The sequence below is a fragment of the Sus scrofa genome, chromosome 1 (assembly GCF_000003025.6).
Source record: "Sus scrofa isolate TJ Tabasco breed Duroc chromosome 1, Sscrofa11.1, whole genome shotgun sequence".
NCBI classification, from domain to species: Eukaryota; Metazoa; Chordata; class Mammalia; order Artiodactyla; family Suidae; genus Sus; species Sus scrofa.
The window spans coordinates 241,772,744-241,789,848 of record NC_010443.5 but is presented as its reverse complement, the minus strand read 5'-3'; the positions used below and the strand labels follow the sequence as shown (position 1 = coordinate 241,789,848).

The window sequence follows — 17,105 nt, the reverse complement described above, 5'->3', positions numbered from 1 at the left end:
CTGATCTCCTTGTCTTTATTCATCTTTGCATACTAGTACGTAGTAGGCACCAAATAGATGTTTGTTTTATAGTAATTCACTTTCAGCTTAATTAAACAAAACATATATGTCAGCCAGAAAAAAAAAAGAATTTACTGGGGAAGAGGAACATGACAAAGTGAAAGGGAAATTTGTAGGCATGTTGCTTCCCATTATAATGGGAATGTGCTATTATTATATATCATGTATTATATGCACTATGTGCCTATGTGAACTATAGAAGTATTAAACAATGACAGTCATGTTTGCTCATGGTATAGAGATAAAGGATAGACGACACTGTCTTTTCATTGAAATTCTTGGAAGTCACTCTTAGAGTTCTACTGTATATTTTGACCTACTCTTGGTGCACAAGTAAAATAAAAGATACTAATATCTTGCAGTGTTGAAGTGTCTGTTTTCCTCCATAATTACATCAACTACGTTTTGATAACTGCTGGCAACCAGATCTCTCATCTCTGTAGATGAGTAGGTGCCTTTAATTCTCTTAGCAGTCATTTGTAAGAGGGAAGGGGTTTGGCCTACATAGGGTTATACTGTCTCTATAGAATAGTATAGGAAAGCACCCAGGTATCAGATATTTTGTTTCCTTCCATCACACCTCAGGAACTGTCATCAGGTCCATGGTTAATGGCTCTGTGGCAGCTCTGCCCTGGAGAATTTGAGTAAGGGCATTTAAAATGTAGAAAGCAAGATTTAAACTCAACTCTTCTCTTTGGCACATAGAGGCTATCTTTTATTGATTATTAAGCGAATAATTATAGGCCATTACCGTCCATCTAATACTCTTACTAAAATATAATTCCATAAAATATATTGATGTAAAAATGTTTTATCCTTTCTCTTGCAGGAAGTCCAAGATGTAGCAAGCAGCCCACCTGAGAGCTCCTTCCAGAAACTAGCACCCAGTGAATATAGGTATACTTTATTGAGGGATCGAGATGAGCTTTAAAAACTTGAGAAACAATTTGCAAGCCTTTCAAACAGCAGCATCAACTTACATGGTGGAAATAGTAAACCTATATTTTCATAATTCTATGTGTATTTTTATTTTGAATAAACTGAAAGAAGTTTTGGGTTTTTAATTTTTTTTCTCCCCGACTCAAAATGCATTGTCATTTACTATAGCCTCTTTTTAAAAATCTGCTAGGGTTAAAAAATAAATAAACAGAGGCCTATCTTTGCTTTAAATCTGTCCTGTAAAATTTTTATAAATCAAATGAAAGGTGACATTGCCAGAAATAGACCATTAACTTGCACTACTAGGTTAGGGAGGACTTAGGGATGTTTCCTGTGTAGTATGTGCTTTTCTTCCTTTTCTTTACATATGATCAACTCTGTTGGTATTTTACTTATCACATTTCTCAAAGCTAAGGGGGTATACATTCTGGATACTTGGGGGAGGGAATAAATTAAAATTTTCACACTGTGTACTGTGTTTTACTGATTGGTTGGATATTGCTTATGAAAATTCCATAGTGGTATTTTTTTTGGATTCTTAATGTGTAACTTAAACATACTATGAAGAGGAGGAGAGCCATAAGCCAGAACATTTGGCAGGAAATGTCCTTATGAATTAAGGAAAAGAAAGTGAAAGTGTTATTAAATTTCTATGTGTTTGTCTAACAAAGTGGCATATGGATGGCATTTAAAACTTTGAATTATACCTAAATCTGGGAAAGGAAGATGCACGTAGAGCAGGTTACTAGTATTGAACTAGATGACTTTTAAGGCTCCTCCTATCATGACACTTAAATTTCCAAAGAGAAAAACCAGCAGAGAAAATGCATTTCAGTAATTCTAACCTTCTATCTTATAGTCTTGTTAGAGTTGTATAGATCAAAAATGAATAAGGCACATACTTGTTTTTTTCATTGTAAAATTGTTAGAGGACCCTACCTATGCCCTCTAGATTCTCTGATTTCCTAGGCCTGCAGTATATAGTCAAATGGGTTCCTGTGCCAGGCCTCAATACTGCCAGGGAACAAAACTAGAGGGAGAAGACCCTCATTGTCATATCAGGAAGCCCAATGCCAGAGGACAGGTTCAAAATTGGCTTTCCTCCAGGCCTGGGTTGGTGCTATAGGCCAAGAGTCATTTTATACTTGGAGTCTAAGTCAATCCCAGTTTGGGGAAAGATTATTTTTAAGCTTAAAAGGCTGACATGTGCCATTATATGTAGTATGTAATATATGTAACAACTTCCAATTCTTTTAAAATATTTATAATAGTTATTTAATGATTGTTATTTTTAAAAATCAGCCTACAGTTCTTACTTATGCATGACTTACCCATCATTTCTTTCAGAATAATAAGTGCTGTTAATAAGGTAGTAAGGGGCATGCTCAGTATATTTTACCGGATTAACAAGAAAGCAGGCCAGAGCTTCCTAAAGGTTGCACCTTTGTCTGTTCTTTTCATTGTTTTTAATGAGTAACTTTGAAATCAGAAATATAGTTTTCAGATCAGAGGATGGACCAAACATGAGGTGGTCAGAATGAAAATTTGCCAACATTAAGCAAGCTAGTACACAAAACCATAAGTAGCACATGCAATTGGCTGGAATAAATTTATAATCCTGTCATTGCCTTTAAAAAATAGTAAACAGAAGATAACACTTAAGAATTGGGTTGCAGAAAATCAGTTTGAGAGTAGTTATTATGATAAAGGCCTTAAGGAGCACATGTTCAGTGACCTAAGATAACTAAGTAGGCTGTTTTTTAAAAAAGGTAGATTTGAAGCTTTATTTAGCATTCATGCATATGGGAACCTAGGCTCTAGCCCTGACACTGTCACTGTTTTCTCTAGAGTGTAAGGCCATTGAGGACAAGGATACTGAATTTTATGCCTGTTATCACCAGTATCTAACATTTCTGGACACTTGGGAGTCATCATCTAATGTCTACAGAATGAGTGAGATACCCACAGTGACCTTAGATAATTCTGTACCCTTGAAGAGCTCAGCATTCACCAGGATTTAGTGCCCAAATTTATAAAAAGTTGTATTTTACAAGCTCAAGTGTGAAGCAGCAAAACACATTAAAGAAATTAAGTTCTTGCCATAGGGCTAGTACAGGGTAGGGGGTGGGGAGGAGCCTGTGGCTAGGACAACAACAAAGAAAGTTGGAGCTGATCGTGCAGGCTTTGTACTGTACCTTATAGCCAATAGAGATCCATCAACAAATTTAAGTAGGGAAGTATGTTCATATTTTTAAGTTTGGAAAATAACACTGTGACAGCAGGTCTAGGTATGATTACCTGAGTCCAACAGGGGAGAAACAATGGCCAGAGCTAAGACAGTGACAGCAGAGGTGGAGAGGAACAGATACAAGAGATTCCATAGGGATTTGTCAACAGCTGGATGTAGAGAGAGCTCCAGGAATCTACAGCTCACAGTTTAGACTTCTTCCCCTCTGAATTCTGAATCAGAAAATATTGCAGGTCAAAGTCTTATTTTATCCAGTCTACTCCAGGCCTCAGGCTCCTCAGCTGTGGAGAGAGGGGATGCTAGACTAGGCTGAAGAACACAGTCAAGTTGTAAAACCACAATTAGAGTAAGCCCTGCTGATAGCCCGTTTTTTCCAGTTTTTCAAAAATTGATGCAGTGGTAAGGGGGACCATAAAAGGATTAAAACTAACATTAGATGAAATTCTGAACATTAAAAAAAAAAAGTTAAATGAACTTTGGAAGACAGAGAATAAGTATCTAAATCATCTCACAGAGGAATTTCCCTTATAGTGCAGCAGGTTAAGGATTCGGTTTTGCCTCAGCTGTGGTGCAGGTAACAACTGTGACATGGGTTTGATCCCCAGCCCAGAACTTACACATGCTACAGGTGCAGCCAAAAGATAAAGCCATCATATGGAGAGGTCTCGGATGAAGTCAGGTTGTCAAAGATCACACATAAAAGAAGGGAAAACTGGCAACGATAATGCCCAAAAAGAGGAAAATGAAATATAAAAGAATGTGAAATATTAAAAGCTCCAAATGAGTTTAAATTTGCAGAAAATGTAAAAGTTGCCAAAAAAGAATTTTAAAACCTGAATCACAGCAAAAATAATAGATAAAGGAGTGAAGTGGGTTAACAATCAGGAAAAGCAGAATAACTCAAGGTTTTTTTTTCTGACAATGAGATCTAGTCAGCCTGGACAAAAACAGAATGACACAAGCAAAACAGCAAATAAATAAATATCTTGATACCTGGAATAGTTTAGGGCTCTTAGGCCCAAATTTCAGTATCGCAGAGAGCTACTGGATGTTGCAAGTGCTGTCTGTTTGCAACTATTGGGAATTTTTGAGATGCATGAGGGAATATAAGGTAACAGAAGACAAAATGGACAAATAGTATTCCAGTTTTCAAAACATAGTTATATGGCCTCAGCTGTTTTCTTGATAAAATATTTCATGGACAAAACTGACATGCTAATCTGAAATATTTGGGGGAAATATTTAAATAGCTGGTAAAGAGTAAATAAACAGTTTTTAAGCCCAATATTTCAAGACCCTGAAGAAAATAAGTTTTTTCAGGACTTAAATTGTTTTATGCTGATTATAACTGTTTTATGTGTTCATTAAATCAGGTTGGTTAGGACTGCTGCTTGGCAACTGTTTTTTAGCTGTGTTTGAATTTTTGTATGTATTTCCAAGTAATAAAACTATATTTATAAAATATTTTTATACTTGAGACTTTTTACTAATTCAATTTGGCATAAATATATTGTGAACATTTTACTCAGAATCCAAATGACCAGAGTCACAAGATTTCCCAGTTTTAAAGCTATTTTTTAGATTGTTTAACAGTACTTGACTCACAATGGGAAGTTGTATGAATCCATGTGTGGATAACTCAAACCTAACCTTTAGCTGAAGCATCAAAGGTCCCTCTTGCAGAGCACACTGGGAAAGGGCTGGCCTGCCCTTAGAGAATAGGTTTTGGAGTCACTGGAAGAGAAAAGGTGCAGTTTATAAACTTCTCTAAAATGTTCCCTTTACTCCTCCCTCCCTACCTTGCCTAGTAAGTTCCTCTATCCATCCTTCAGTGCTCAGGATGATTGTCATCCCGTGTGATCCTGCAGCCCTTTATTTACGTGTTCTTCGAGTACCCCATCTAAAAAAGTTGGATGTATATATATATATCTCCCTTTTCCTTATCACCATGTGAATGATCTGGGAGCAAGAACTGCGCTTTGTATTCTCACCACCTAGAGCACTGTGAGTGATTAATAAATCTGTCATTTCAAAAAGCCAAGTTATGTAACAAATAAATGTAAGAAATGAATTAAGGGACAAGAAAACATTACCAATAACTGGAATGGACCTGGCTGGGTCATCTGTGAATACTAATTATCTGATGTCTAGTCACCTTTAATCCTATATCCTAAATTGACTGTGGGGTCCGAAGATTTTAGTCTAGAATAGATTAAGATCTTAGACCAACTCAGAGATAAACACGACTTTGACAATGACACTAGAGTGCCCTTTGGGGCACTGCAGAGTTCTACAGAGGTCCTGGAAACCTTCGCATGAATGCTACACATTTTCTGTGAGGTATATCTGACTGCCTAGCTTAGTCACTCAGCCTTGTGGTAGGAGAGACTAGAATGAGTTGACAAAATACCTCATGAGGTTTATAATACATCATACATTTACCATTCAGCAAGCATTAATCTACTGTTGCCAGGCTAAGTGTACAACAGTAAACAAGAGACTGCCCCCACTATCATGGAGTTCAAGGTTGTGTGAAGAAGCAAAATAGATGGGTAAAAAGGTGATTATAATAGAATATTGTAGATGCTATGCCATGAGTTAACCACAGGAGCGTGGAGGTATCTGTAGCCTCAAGGATCAGGGGAACTCTCCCAAAAGAAGTAATTTTCTTGGTTAGGAACCGAAAGAGTTATAGTTCCCTAAACTTCCCCTCCAGGAGAATTACATCAATAGAGGTTGCCCTTATTCTCTATTAGTATCTAACTGTAATAGCAAAGTAATAATAGGGATTCCAGAAGGAGAAGAAAAAGAAAGGGATTGAAAATATATTTGAAGAAATTACGGCTGAAAACTTTCCAAACCTAAAGGAAACAGCTATCAAGATGCAGGAAGCACAGAGGACCCCAAACAAGTTGAACACAAACAGGCCCACACCAAGACATATTATAATAAAAATGGCAAAAGTTAAATACAAAGAGAGGAGTCTAAAGGCAGCAAGGAAAAAAAAAAAGAGTTAATTATAAGGGAATCCCCATAGGGCTATCATCTGATTTCCAACAGAAACACTATAAGCCAGAAGAGAGTGGCAAGATATATACAAAGTTCTAAAAGGGAAAAATTTGCAGCCTAGAATACCCAGCAAGAATATCATTTGAAATAGAAGGGGGAAGTAAAGAATTTCTACAACAAATAAAAACTAATAGTACAGCAATACTAAACCCATTCTAAAAGAAACACTGAAAGGGCTTCTCTAAATAAAAAAGCAAGAAAAAATAGGATAGAGGAAATCACAATTGGAAAGCAATCACTTAATAAGCCAGTATACAGATCTAAAAGGAAAAAAAAAAACTGGTAAAAGCAATGATAAACACTAGGAACTGCAAAAGGACAAACATGAAGATGTTAAAAAAGAACTTCAAACTTGTAAAATGTGGGGAAGGAAAGAAAGAAAACCTAGACACTTTTTTTCTTTGTAGAATGTGTTTGAGCCTATATGACTAGCAGGCTAAAGCAAGCAGATACAGGAAGGGGTTAACATACTCGAAAAACACGGCAACCACAAATCAAAACCAAACATTATATCCACAAAAACTAAAAAGAAGAGGACACAAGCATAAAATAAAAGGAAATCATCCAGGCAAAAAAAGAAAAAGGAGAAAGAGAGTCAACTAGAAAGCAAGATTTAAAATGGCAATAAATACATATTTATCAATTATTACCTCAAATGTCAATGAACTGAATGTTCCAATCAAAAGACATAGAGTGTCATATTGGATAAAAAGCAAGAGCTGTCTACAAGAGACTCACCTTAGAGCAAAGGACACATATAAATTGAAAGTGAGGGGATGGAAAAAGACAATTTCATGCGAATCGAAGAGACAGGAAAGCAGGAGTTGCAAAACTCGTATCAGACAAAATAGACTTTCAAACAAAGGCCATAAAGAAAGACAAAGAAGGACACTAATGATGAAATGATCCATTCAAGAATATATTACAATTGTCAATATATATGCCCCTAAGATAGGAGCACCCAAATAGATACAACAAAAACTAACATATAAAATGAGAAATTGACGGCAATACAATAATAGTAGGAGACACCCCACTCACACCAATGGACAGATACTCTAGACAGAAAATCAATAAGGCAACAGAGATCCTAAGTGACACATTAGAAAAGTTAGACTTCATTAACATTTTCAGGACATTACATCCAAAGAAATCAGAACGTACATTCTTTTCAAGTGTATACGGAATATTCTCAAGGACTGACCACACGAAACTAACCTCAACAAATTTAAGAGTATAGAAATTATTTCAAGCATCTTCTCTGACCACAATGGCATGAAACTAGAAATCAACTACAGGAAAACAAATGAGAAAAAAACTGATTACATGGAGACTAAAACAACATGCTACTAAAAAAACCAATGGGTTAATGAGGAACTCAAAAGGGAAGTTAAAAAACACCTTGAGGGAGTTCCTACTGTGGCACAGCAGAAACAAATCCGACTAGGAACCACAAGGTTACGGGTTCGATCCCTGGTCTCCCTCAGTGGGTTAAGGATGCAGCATTGCTGTGAGCTGTTGTGCAGGTTGCAGACTCGGCTCGGATCTGGCATTGATGTGGCTCTGGCGTAGGCTGGCAGCAACAGCTCCAATTAGACCCCTAGCCTGGGACCCTCCATACGCCACAGGTGCAGCCCTAGAAAGGACAAAAGACAAAAAGACAAAAAAATAAAATAAAATAAAATAAAGCAAAAACAAAAAAAACCTTGAAACAAATGATATGAAAACACAGCCATTCAAAATTTATGGGATGCCACAAAAACAGTTCTTAGAGGGAAGTTCACAGTGATAAGGCTTTTCTCAGAAAAGAAAAAAATTTCAAATCAACAACTTAACCTACCACCTAAAAGAATTAGAAAAAGAAGAAAAAAGAAAACCTAAAGTCAGCAGAAGGAAGGAAATCATAAAGATCAGGAAGGAAATCAATAAAATAGAGATTAAAAAAAAAAACAACAACAGAAAAAAACAAAACAACAAAACCAAGACCTGGTTCTTTGAAAGAGTAAACAAAATTGACAAACCTCTGGCCAGAGTCACGAAGAAGAAGAGAGAAAGAACTCAAATACAATAAGAAATGAAAAAGGAAAAATCTCAACAGACACTGCACAAATACAAAAAATCCATAGGAGAATACTATGAACAATTATATGCCAACAAATTTGACAACCTAGACAAAATGGACAACTTTCTAGAAACATACATCCTGCCAAAACTGAAGAAGAAACAGATCAACTGAACAGACCTATCACTAGAAATGAAATCGTATATGTAATAAAAACACTCCCTACAAAAAAAGTCCAGGACCAGATGGCTTCACAGGCAAATTCTACCAAACATACAACAAAAAACTTATACTCATCCTTCTTAAGCTTTTCCAAAATGTTGAAGAAGAAGGAACACTCCCAAAAACATTCTATGAAGCCACCATCACCCTAATACCAAAACCAGACAAAGATGCTACCAAAAAAGAAAAGTATAGTTCAATATCTTTGAGGAATATAGATGCAAAAATTCTCAACATAATTTTAGCCAACCAAATCCAACAACATAAAAAAGATCATACACCACAACTAAGTGGGATTCATCCTAAGTTCACAAGGATGGTTCAACACAGGATAATAAATCAACATCATGCACCGCATCAACAAAAAGAAAAGTCAAAAAACCACATGATTATCTCAATAGATGCAGAAAAAGCATCTGACAAAATCCAACATCCATTCATGATAAAAACTCTTACCAAAGTGGGTACAGAGGGAACATACTTTAACATAATAAAAGCCATTTATGACAAACCCATAGCCAATAAAATACTCAAAAGAGAAAAGCTGAAAGCCTTCCTGCTAAAATCTGGAACAAGAAAAGGATGCCCACTCTCACCAGTTTTACTCAACATAGCATGGGAAGTCCTAGCCACAGCAATCAGACAAAGAGAAGAAATAAAACGTATCCAAACTGGAAGAGAAAAAGTGAAATTGTCACTCTATGCAGATAACATGATACTGTATAAGGACTAAGGACTCCATACAAAAATTACTTGAATTGTCAATGAACTCAGCAAAGTAGCAGGATACAAGATTAACATTCAGAAATTGGTTGCATTTCTGTATACTAACAGTGAAACATTATAAAAGAAATATAAAAATACAATACCTTTTAAAATTGTATCCCAAAACATTAAATATTTAGGAGTAAACCTAAGCAGGTGAAAGACTATATGCTGAGAACTATAAAACGTTAATCAAGGAAATTAAAAAGGGTTCAAAGTAATGGAAAGATATTCCATGTTCCTGGATTAGAAGAGCCAATACTGTTAAAATGGCCATACTACCCAAAGCAATCTAGAAATTCAGTGTAATCTCTATCAGATCACCTATGACATTTTTCACAAAACTACAACAAACCAAAAATTTATATGGAACCATAAAAGACCCAGAATTGCCAAAGAAATCCTGAGGGGAAAAAAACCAAGCAGGAGGAATAACTATCCCAGACTTCAGACAATATTACAAAGCTACAGCGACCAAAACAGACAAATAGACCAATGGAACAGAATAGAGAGCCCAGAAATAAACCCAGACACCTATGGTCAATTTATCTTCAACAAAGGACACAAGAATATAAAATGGTGAAAAGACAGTGTCTTCAGCAAGTGGTGCTGGAAAAACTGGACCAGTCACATATCAATCAATGAAACCAGAACACACCCTCACACCATACACACAAATAAATCAAAATGGCTTAAAGACTTAAACATAAGACAAGGCACCATAAAACTCCTAAGTGAACATAGCAAAACATTTCTGACATGGCCCGTACAAATGTTTTCTTTGGTCAGTCTCCCAAGGCAATAGAAATAAAAACAAAAATAAACCAATGAGACCTAATCAAACTTACAAGTTTTTGCACAGCAAAGAAAGCCATTAAAAAAAAAAAAAAAGACAACCTATGGAATGGGAAAAAGTAGTTTCAAACAATGCAACTAAAAAGGACAGAAGAACTAAATAGACATTTCTCCAAAAGAGATATAGAGATGGCCAACAGGCACATGGAAAAAATGCTCAGCATCACTGATTATTAGAGAAATGCAAATCAAAACTACTCTGAGGTACCACCTCATACCAGTCAGAATGGCCATCAATTAACAAGTCAACAAATAACATATGCTGGAGAGGGTATGGAGAAAAGGGAACCTTCCTGTGCTATTGGTGGGAATGTAAGCTGGTACAACCACCATGGAAAACAGCATGAAGGTACCTTAGAAAACTATATATGGAACTATCATATAACCCAGCAGTCCCACTCTTGGGCATATATCTGAACAAAACTTTCCTTAAAAAAGACAGTTCCCGTTGTGGCTCAGTGGTTGACGAATCTGACTAGGAACCATGAGGTTTGATCCCTAGCCTCAATCAGTGGGTTAAGGATCTGGTGTTGCCATGAGCTGTGGTGTAGGTCGCAGACACAGCTCAGATCCTGCACTGCTGTGGCTGTGGCATAGGCTGGCGACTACAGCTCTGATTAGACCCCTAGCTTGGGAACCTCCATATGCTGTGGATTCGGCCCTAGAAAGGACAAAAGACAAAAACAAAAACAAAAACAAAACAAAACAAAAAAACCACATGCACCTGTATGTTCATTGCAGCAGTATTCACAATAGCCAAGATGTGGAAATAACCTAAATGTCTATCGACAGATGATTGGATTAGGAAGATGTGGTATATATTCACAATGGAATACTACTCAGCCATAAAAAAGAATAAAATAATGAATGCCATTTACAGCAACATGGATGGAACTAGAGTCTCATACTAAGTGAAGTAAGTCAGAAAGACAAATACCATATCACTTATATCTGGAATCTAATATATGGCATTAATGAGCCTATCTACAGAATAGAAGCAAACTCATGAACATGGAGAACAGACTTGGTTGCCAATAGGCACGGGGGAGGGAGTGGGATGGACTGGGAGTTTGGAGTTAATACATGCAAACTACTGTGTTTGGATTGCATAAGCAATGAGATCCTGCTCTATAGCATGGGGTACTATATCTAATCGCTTATGATGGAACATGACGGAGAATAATGTGAGAAAAAGAATATATGTGTGTTGTGTGTGTGTATGTATGAATGACTGGGTCACTTTGCTATACAGCAGAAGTTGACAGAACATTGTAAATCAACTATAACAAAAAGTAAACAAAAAAAATACTAGGTATTGCTGCCCTGTTGTTTCTTTCCAAACTCTGGGCCAACCAGGAAAAAGATCACATACTTGCCTATCTGTGCCATGTCTCATGTGTTTTACTTATTGTGATGGGTGCTAAGGAGGAAGCTGTATGCCCACTCTCTTGATGCCTATCTGTGCCATGTCTCATGTGTTTTACTTATTGTGATGGGTGCTAAGGAGGAAGCTGTATGCCCACTCTTGATGCCATGTGCACACTTGCCTAGGTAAGATCAGAGCAGTCCTAGAAGCCTGACACTATGATTGTTTTCTTGCCCTAACCATTTTCCAAGAGGAGGGTACTTGGCTATGTGCATAGTGAAGGAAAAAATATAAGGCCACTATTGCTGACTAAACAGTTTTTCATAATTCTTCATGTCATTTAAAACACAGTTGAATAGTCCATTTAAGGACTTTTCTAGGATTAGAAGGTAAATTTCCTGCTCTGTGGCTTCTAGAATCCAACTTTTCCCCTTAAATTTTAGATTTTTGCCCAAGCTCAGTGTTCTGGCACCTTCTCTGTTTTCTGGTTCCTCAAAGATTACTGGTATTTCACGATCCCATCTAGAGTTCCCACTAAACTTAGGATTTTTTTTATCTGAGCCTAGAAAGTACAGATTCTTTTAGAACACAGATGCTTTTTTTAATGGTAACCCCACACTTATTTCCATTAAGGGTTACTAGGGTGATGGTGTAATTATTTCACCCAAACCAGACATTTGAGAGTGAAAGGGAGCATTATTAATAATTTCACCAGGCCAAGAGATGTAAATCAAGATTGTTCCATACAAATTGGGAGATATGATCACTCTATTCCTAACCAGCTCTTATACAATTTCATATTTGGTTATCATTCTTCATAGATACATGAAAAAAAAATTTAATTTCCACCAAGCATCTGTCATCATTATGCCACCTTCTTAACAACTAAGACTTTTTAAAAGGTTATTTTAAGAATTCTTGGTATTTTTATCAAGTCTCAACTCACTTTAAGAGCCTCCCTAACACTGATCTTCTAGGTACAAAATAATTTTTCATTAATGAGCCTTTCCTTTAAACTTTGGTAAAAAATAGGAGCTACTGCTGTGGCACAACACGATTGGCAGAATCTTTGGAGTGCTGGGATGCAGGTTTGATCACTGGCCCGGCGCAGTGAGTTAAGGATCCAGAATTGCCACAGCTGTAGCTTAGTTTGCAGCTGTAGTTTGGATCTGATCCCTGGCCTGGGAGCTCCATATGCCATGGAGTGGCCGGAAAAAAAAAAAAAAAGAAAGAAAGAAAGAAAGAAAGAAACTTTGGGGAAAAATAATAGTAACAGTTACAACAATAACAGTAGTAACTAACATATGCACAGTAACTGTGAGCCAGGCTCCACTCTAGGCACTTAATATGTATAAATTTTTAAAATCTTCATGACCACCCTGTACAATGGGCATAGTAATGGGGATGCGGGATGCAAGGAGGGGAATACTAAGGAAGTCCCGAGTTATTGGCCCTACCGTACCTATGTAAGAGGCAGCCATTAATTATGAATAATAAAACCTAGAAAAGAAAGAAAGCGAACTAATACCTATGGGAGAATAAGTAAGTGCCAACCACTTTATTCTTTTTCATTCCTATCAAATCACTAAGAGGCTGCTGGATGGAATGAGTACATGGTCTTTAGTATTAGAAGCCTTGGTTCAGGGAGAAAAAAGATGGCAGCAACAGAGTAGGATGTAAGGCTCACCTACTCCCACAAATCCATTGAAAATCCATCTATATGTGGAAAATTTTACCCAGAAAATCTGCTGAATGCTGACAATAAGAACCCAGGATTCCAATAGAGAAAGAAAAGCTTCACAAAATTGGCTAGGACAAAAGAAAGAAGACAAAGAGAGACAAAGGAAGAACTTTGGAGTACTGGAGGGAAAGAGAGCAATCGGTATAAGGCAGTTAAAAAGGAAACAGTCCTCTACAAATGGTCAGTGTCACCGCCCTGCACTCCCCAACTATAAGCTGGGGGAGGAGAGAGGCCAGGAACTGAAACTCAAGCTTTGGATATCAGACTCAGAGAGAAGCTGGGGCTGGCCACCTGGGGAAAAACTAGGATGGGTAGCATGGAGACAGCTGGAGGGACTGCAGTCTAGAGTGACCACATTTGAAGCTATAATTTGAGGAATCCCAGGTGGGCTTGGAGGGAAGTCACCATTATTAGGGGGTGCTTGAGAGAAGGGGCAGGATCCACCACTTTAGCCTTACCACATGCGACCTCTCTCAGACCATAAGATCCCAACTGCCCCAGATCCTGCTTAGCAATGGCTGCAGAGCAGCCCACAGCTCTTAAGGCTACAGAGAAAGTGGAGCAAGCAGAAGGAACCCTTAGAGCAAATGGAGGGAACTAGGGAATAGCAGAGTCCACATGGTGCCAGCCAACGGCCAGGCAGGGGAATACTGAAGCAACTGCCCTAACAGTGCAGAAGGCTCAGCGGATCATGGATGGCACAGAGTGTGGGTGAAGAGCCCTGTTTTCCCTAGGGGACATAAGATGATTTTGGAAACAGTGCAGACAAGCAGACTCCACAAGGGGACCCCTGAGCAGAGGGAGAGCCACAATTTTCATGGGGGGTAAAGGAAGTTATTTCAGAAACAGTGCAAAAGATTCTGGGTCCTGGGAGTCCACGAAGAGCCAGGGGCAGGCGCAGAGCTGAAATTTAACTGGGAGGGGTGGAGAAAGTCATCTCTGAAGCAGCACCGAGGAACACAGTTCTGCAAAGGGCCTCCAAGGTGGGCACAAAGCCATGACCTTCCTAAGAGTTGGAGAAAGTTATCTCGGAAACAGGAAAAGATTCTGGGAATCCACAAGGGGCTTCTGGACAAGCAAAGAAACACGATTTGCCTAGGGGACGGAGGGTGATTTGGGAATCAGCACAGACTGTTCAAGATTCTGCAAGGGGCTTCCTGGTCAGCTACAGAGCCATTATTTGCCTATAGGGTGGAAGAAAGGTATCTCGGAAGCAGTGCAAAAGATCCTGGAAATCCACAAGGGACCTTCTGGGCTGGTGGAGAGCTGTGAAAAGCCCAATGAACTGGTAAAGCTATTTTAGAAACTGTGCAAAAGGTCCTGGGAGTCACAAAAGGCCTGGTGGGTGGGCGAAGACTGCAACCTGCATAGGGGGTGGAGAAAGTGAACTTGGAAATAGCACAAAGCATCCTGAGAGTTATAAGAGGCCAGATGGGCAGGTGGAAAGCCCCAAAAGGCCCAGTGAAGGGGCAAAGTGAACCTGAAAACAATGGACACAGCCCAGGAGACACAAACAGCCTGGCAGATTGGTGGAGTGATCCCAGGAATAGCACAAGCTCTGTGATCCCTGCCAACGAGCACCAGGGGACCATGGAAGCAGCATATGTTGCACAGCTAGCCAAAGGAGTTGAGAGGGGACCAATGGTGCAGGTTTTTACTTTGCAGTGCCTACAGGGAGCACTCTACTGTCAGCCTGATAGGAGAAGAGACCACTGGAACACTGCAGGCCTTAAAGCTTCAGAGAAAGCCTTTTAGCAACAGTTAGGGAGCAGCCCTGCCTCTGGGGCTACAGAGAATGCCCCCCAGCACTCCTGTCCCCCCATCTACAGAGAGCAGTCCCTAGAGCCTCCTTGACAAAGGGAGGGACAGCAGGATCAACTGCTGACATTACCAATTACAGGAAACTGTCCTGACAGGTGCCTGGTCACAGGAGCCAGTAATGACCCCATGACCATACTCCCCCTACCAGAAAAGTAATCTTGTGAATTAAAAACCACTGTCAGCACTCACATAGACCCCATTCCTAACAGCCACCCGGCTTCAGGGGTGGTAGCATAATAAACTGCTCCCATCACATGCTCTAGGTACACGTGAGCCACTACCACCCTGAGAACTCCAAGATGAGGCATGAACATACCTGTCATAGAGGGGGAAATAAATATAAAAAGTTAGACACTATGAGATGGCAAAGAAATAGCTTTCAGACAAAGGAACAAGACAAAAAACACACAAAAACAGCTAAGTAAAGAGGAGATAGATAATCTACCTGAAAAACAATTCAGAGTGATGACAGCAAAGATGATCCAAGACCTCTGGAAAAAATGGAGACACAGATAGAGAAGTTATGAGAGATGTTTAACAAAGAGCTAGAAGACTTAAAGAACAAGCAAACTAAGATGGATAGCACAGTATCTGAAATGAAGAATACACTAGAAGGAATCAAGAGCAGGGTAACGGAGGCAGAAGAACAAATAAGTGACATAGTAGACAGTGGTAGAAATCACTGCCACAGGGGAAAAAAAATAAAGAAAAAAGAATGAAAAGAACTGAGGAAAGTCCAAGAGATCTCTAGGACAACATCAAACGTATGACATTTGTATCATACAGGTTCAGAAGGAGAAGAGAGAGAAAAAGGACCAGAGAAAATATGTGCAGAGATTACAGCTAAAAACTTCCCTAATATGGGAAAGGACACACTCAATTTGAGGAAGCACTGAGAATCCCACACAGGATGAACCCAAAGAAACAGTGAGACACGTACTAATCAAACTGACAAAAATTAAATACAAAGAAAAAAATATTAAAAGCTAAAGGGGAAAAGCAACGAATAACATACAAAGGAACCCCTACAACGGTAACAGCTGATCTTTCAGCAGAGACTCTGCAAGCTAGAAGGGAGTGGCAAGATATATTTAAGGTGATGAAGGGGAGGAACTTAGAACCAAGAATAATATACCCAGCAGGGCTCTCATTCAGATTCAATGGAGAGATCAAAAGCTTTTAAGAGAAGTAGGAGCTAAAAAATTCACCATCTTCAGAGCATCTCTACAACAACTACTAAAGGAATTTCTCTAAGGAGAAAAGAAAAAGCCACAATTAGAAACAAGAAAATTTCAAATGAGAAAACTCACTGGTAGAGACAAAGATAATACAGACCTAGAAAATCACCCACTGACAAATATGCTATCAAAACTAGCAGGCATGAGAAGAGGAGAAGGCAAATGCAGAACACTGAAAATGCATTTGAAAATGAGAGAACCGCAACCCCAAACAATTCTGTACACACAAAGATATGGTCATATCCAAATCTAATGGGAACCATAAACCAAAAACTATAATAAACACATATAAAAAAGAAAAAAACAGGAGTTCCCATCATGGCTCAGTGGTTAATGAATCCAACTAGGAACCATGAGGTTGCAGGTTTGATCCCTGGCCTTGCTCAGTGGGTTAAGGACCCGGCATTGCCGTGAGCTGTGGTGTAGGTTGCAGACACGGCTCGGATCCTGCATTGCTGTGGCTGTGGGTGTAGGCCCGTGGCTACAGTTCCGATTAGACCCCTAGCCTGGGAACCTCCATATACCATGGTTGAGGCCCTTAAAAAAAAAAAAAACGCAAAAAACAAAATGAAACAAAACAAAAACAAGATCCATATATTTGCTGTTTACAAGGGACCCACTTCAGACAGCAGGGCACATACAGACTAAAAGTGAGGGCATGGAAGAAGATATTCAATACAAATGGAAATCAAAGTAAAGCAAGAGTAGCAATAATTATA

At 38.7% G+C, this 17,105-nt stretch overlaps 2 protein-coding genes across 2 annotated transcripts in view; one reads left to right on the top strand and one right to left on the bottom strand.

Annotated features, from left to right (window-relative positions):
- The window catches only part of ERP44 (endoplasmic reticulum protein 44), a 108,632-nt gene extending 107,584 nt beyond the window's left edge, over positions 1–1,048 (top strand). Inside the window, 1 exon segment of the mRNA NM_001137629.1 lies at positions 890–1,048. Within this exon segment, the coding sequence (NP_001131101.1) occupies positions 890–991 (102 nt within the window). The 3' untranslated portion in view covers positions 992–1,048.
- The window catches only part of STX17 (syntaxin 17), a 127,808-nt gene continuing 115,281 nt past the window's right edge, over positions 4,579–17,105 (bottom strand). Inside the window, exon 9 of the transcript XR_002336997.1 lies at positions 4,579–4,981. The gene's annotated coding sequence lies outside the window, so the exon portion shown is untranslated. The remainder of the gene's footprint in view (positions 4,982–17,105) is intronic.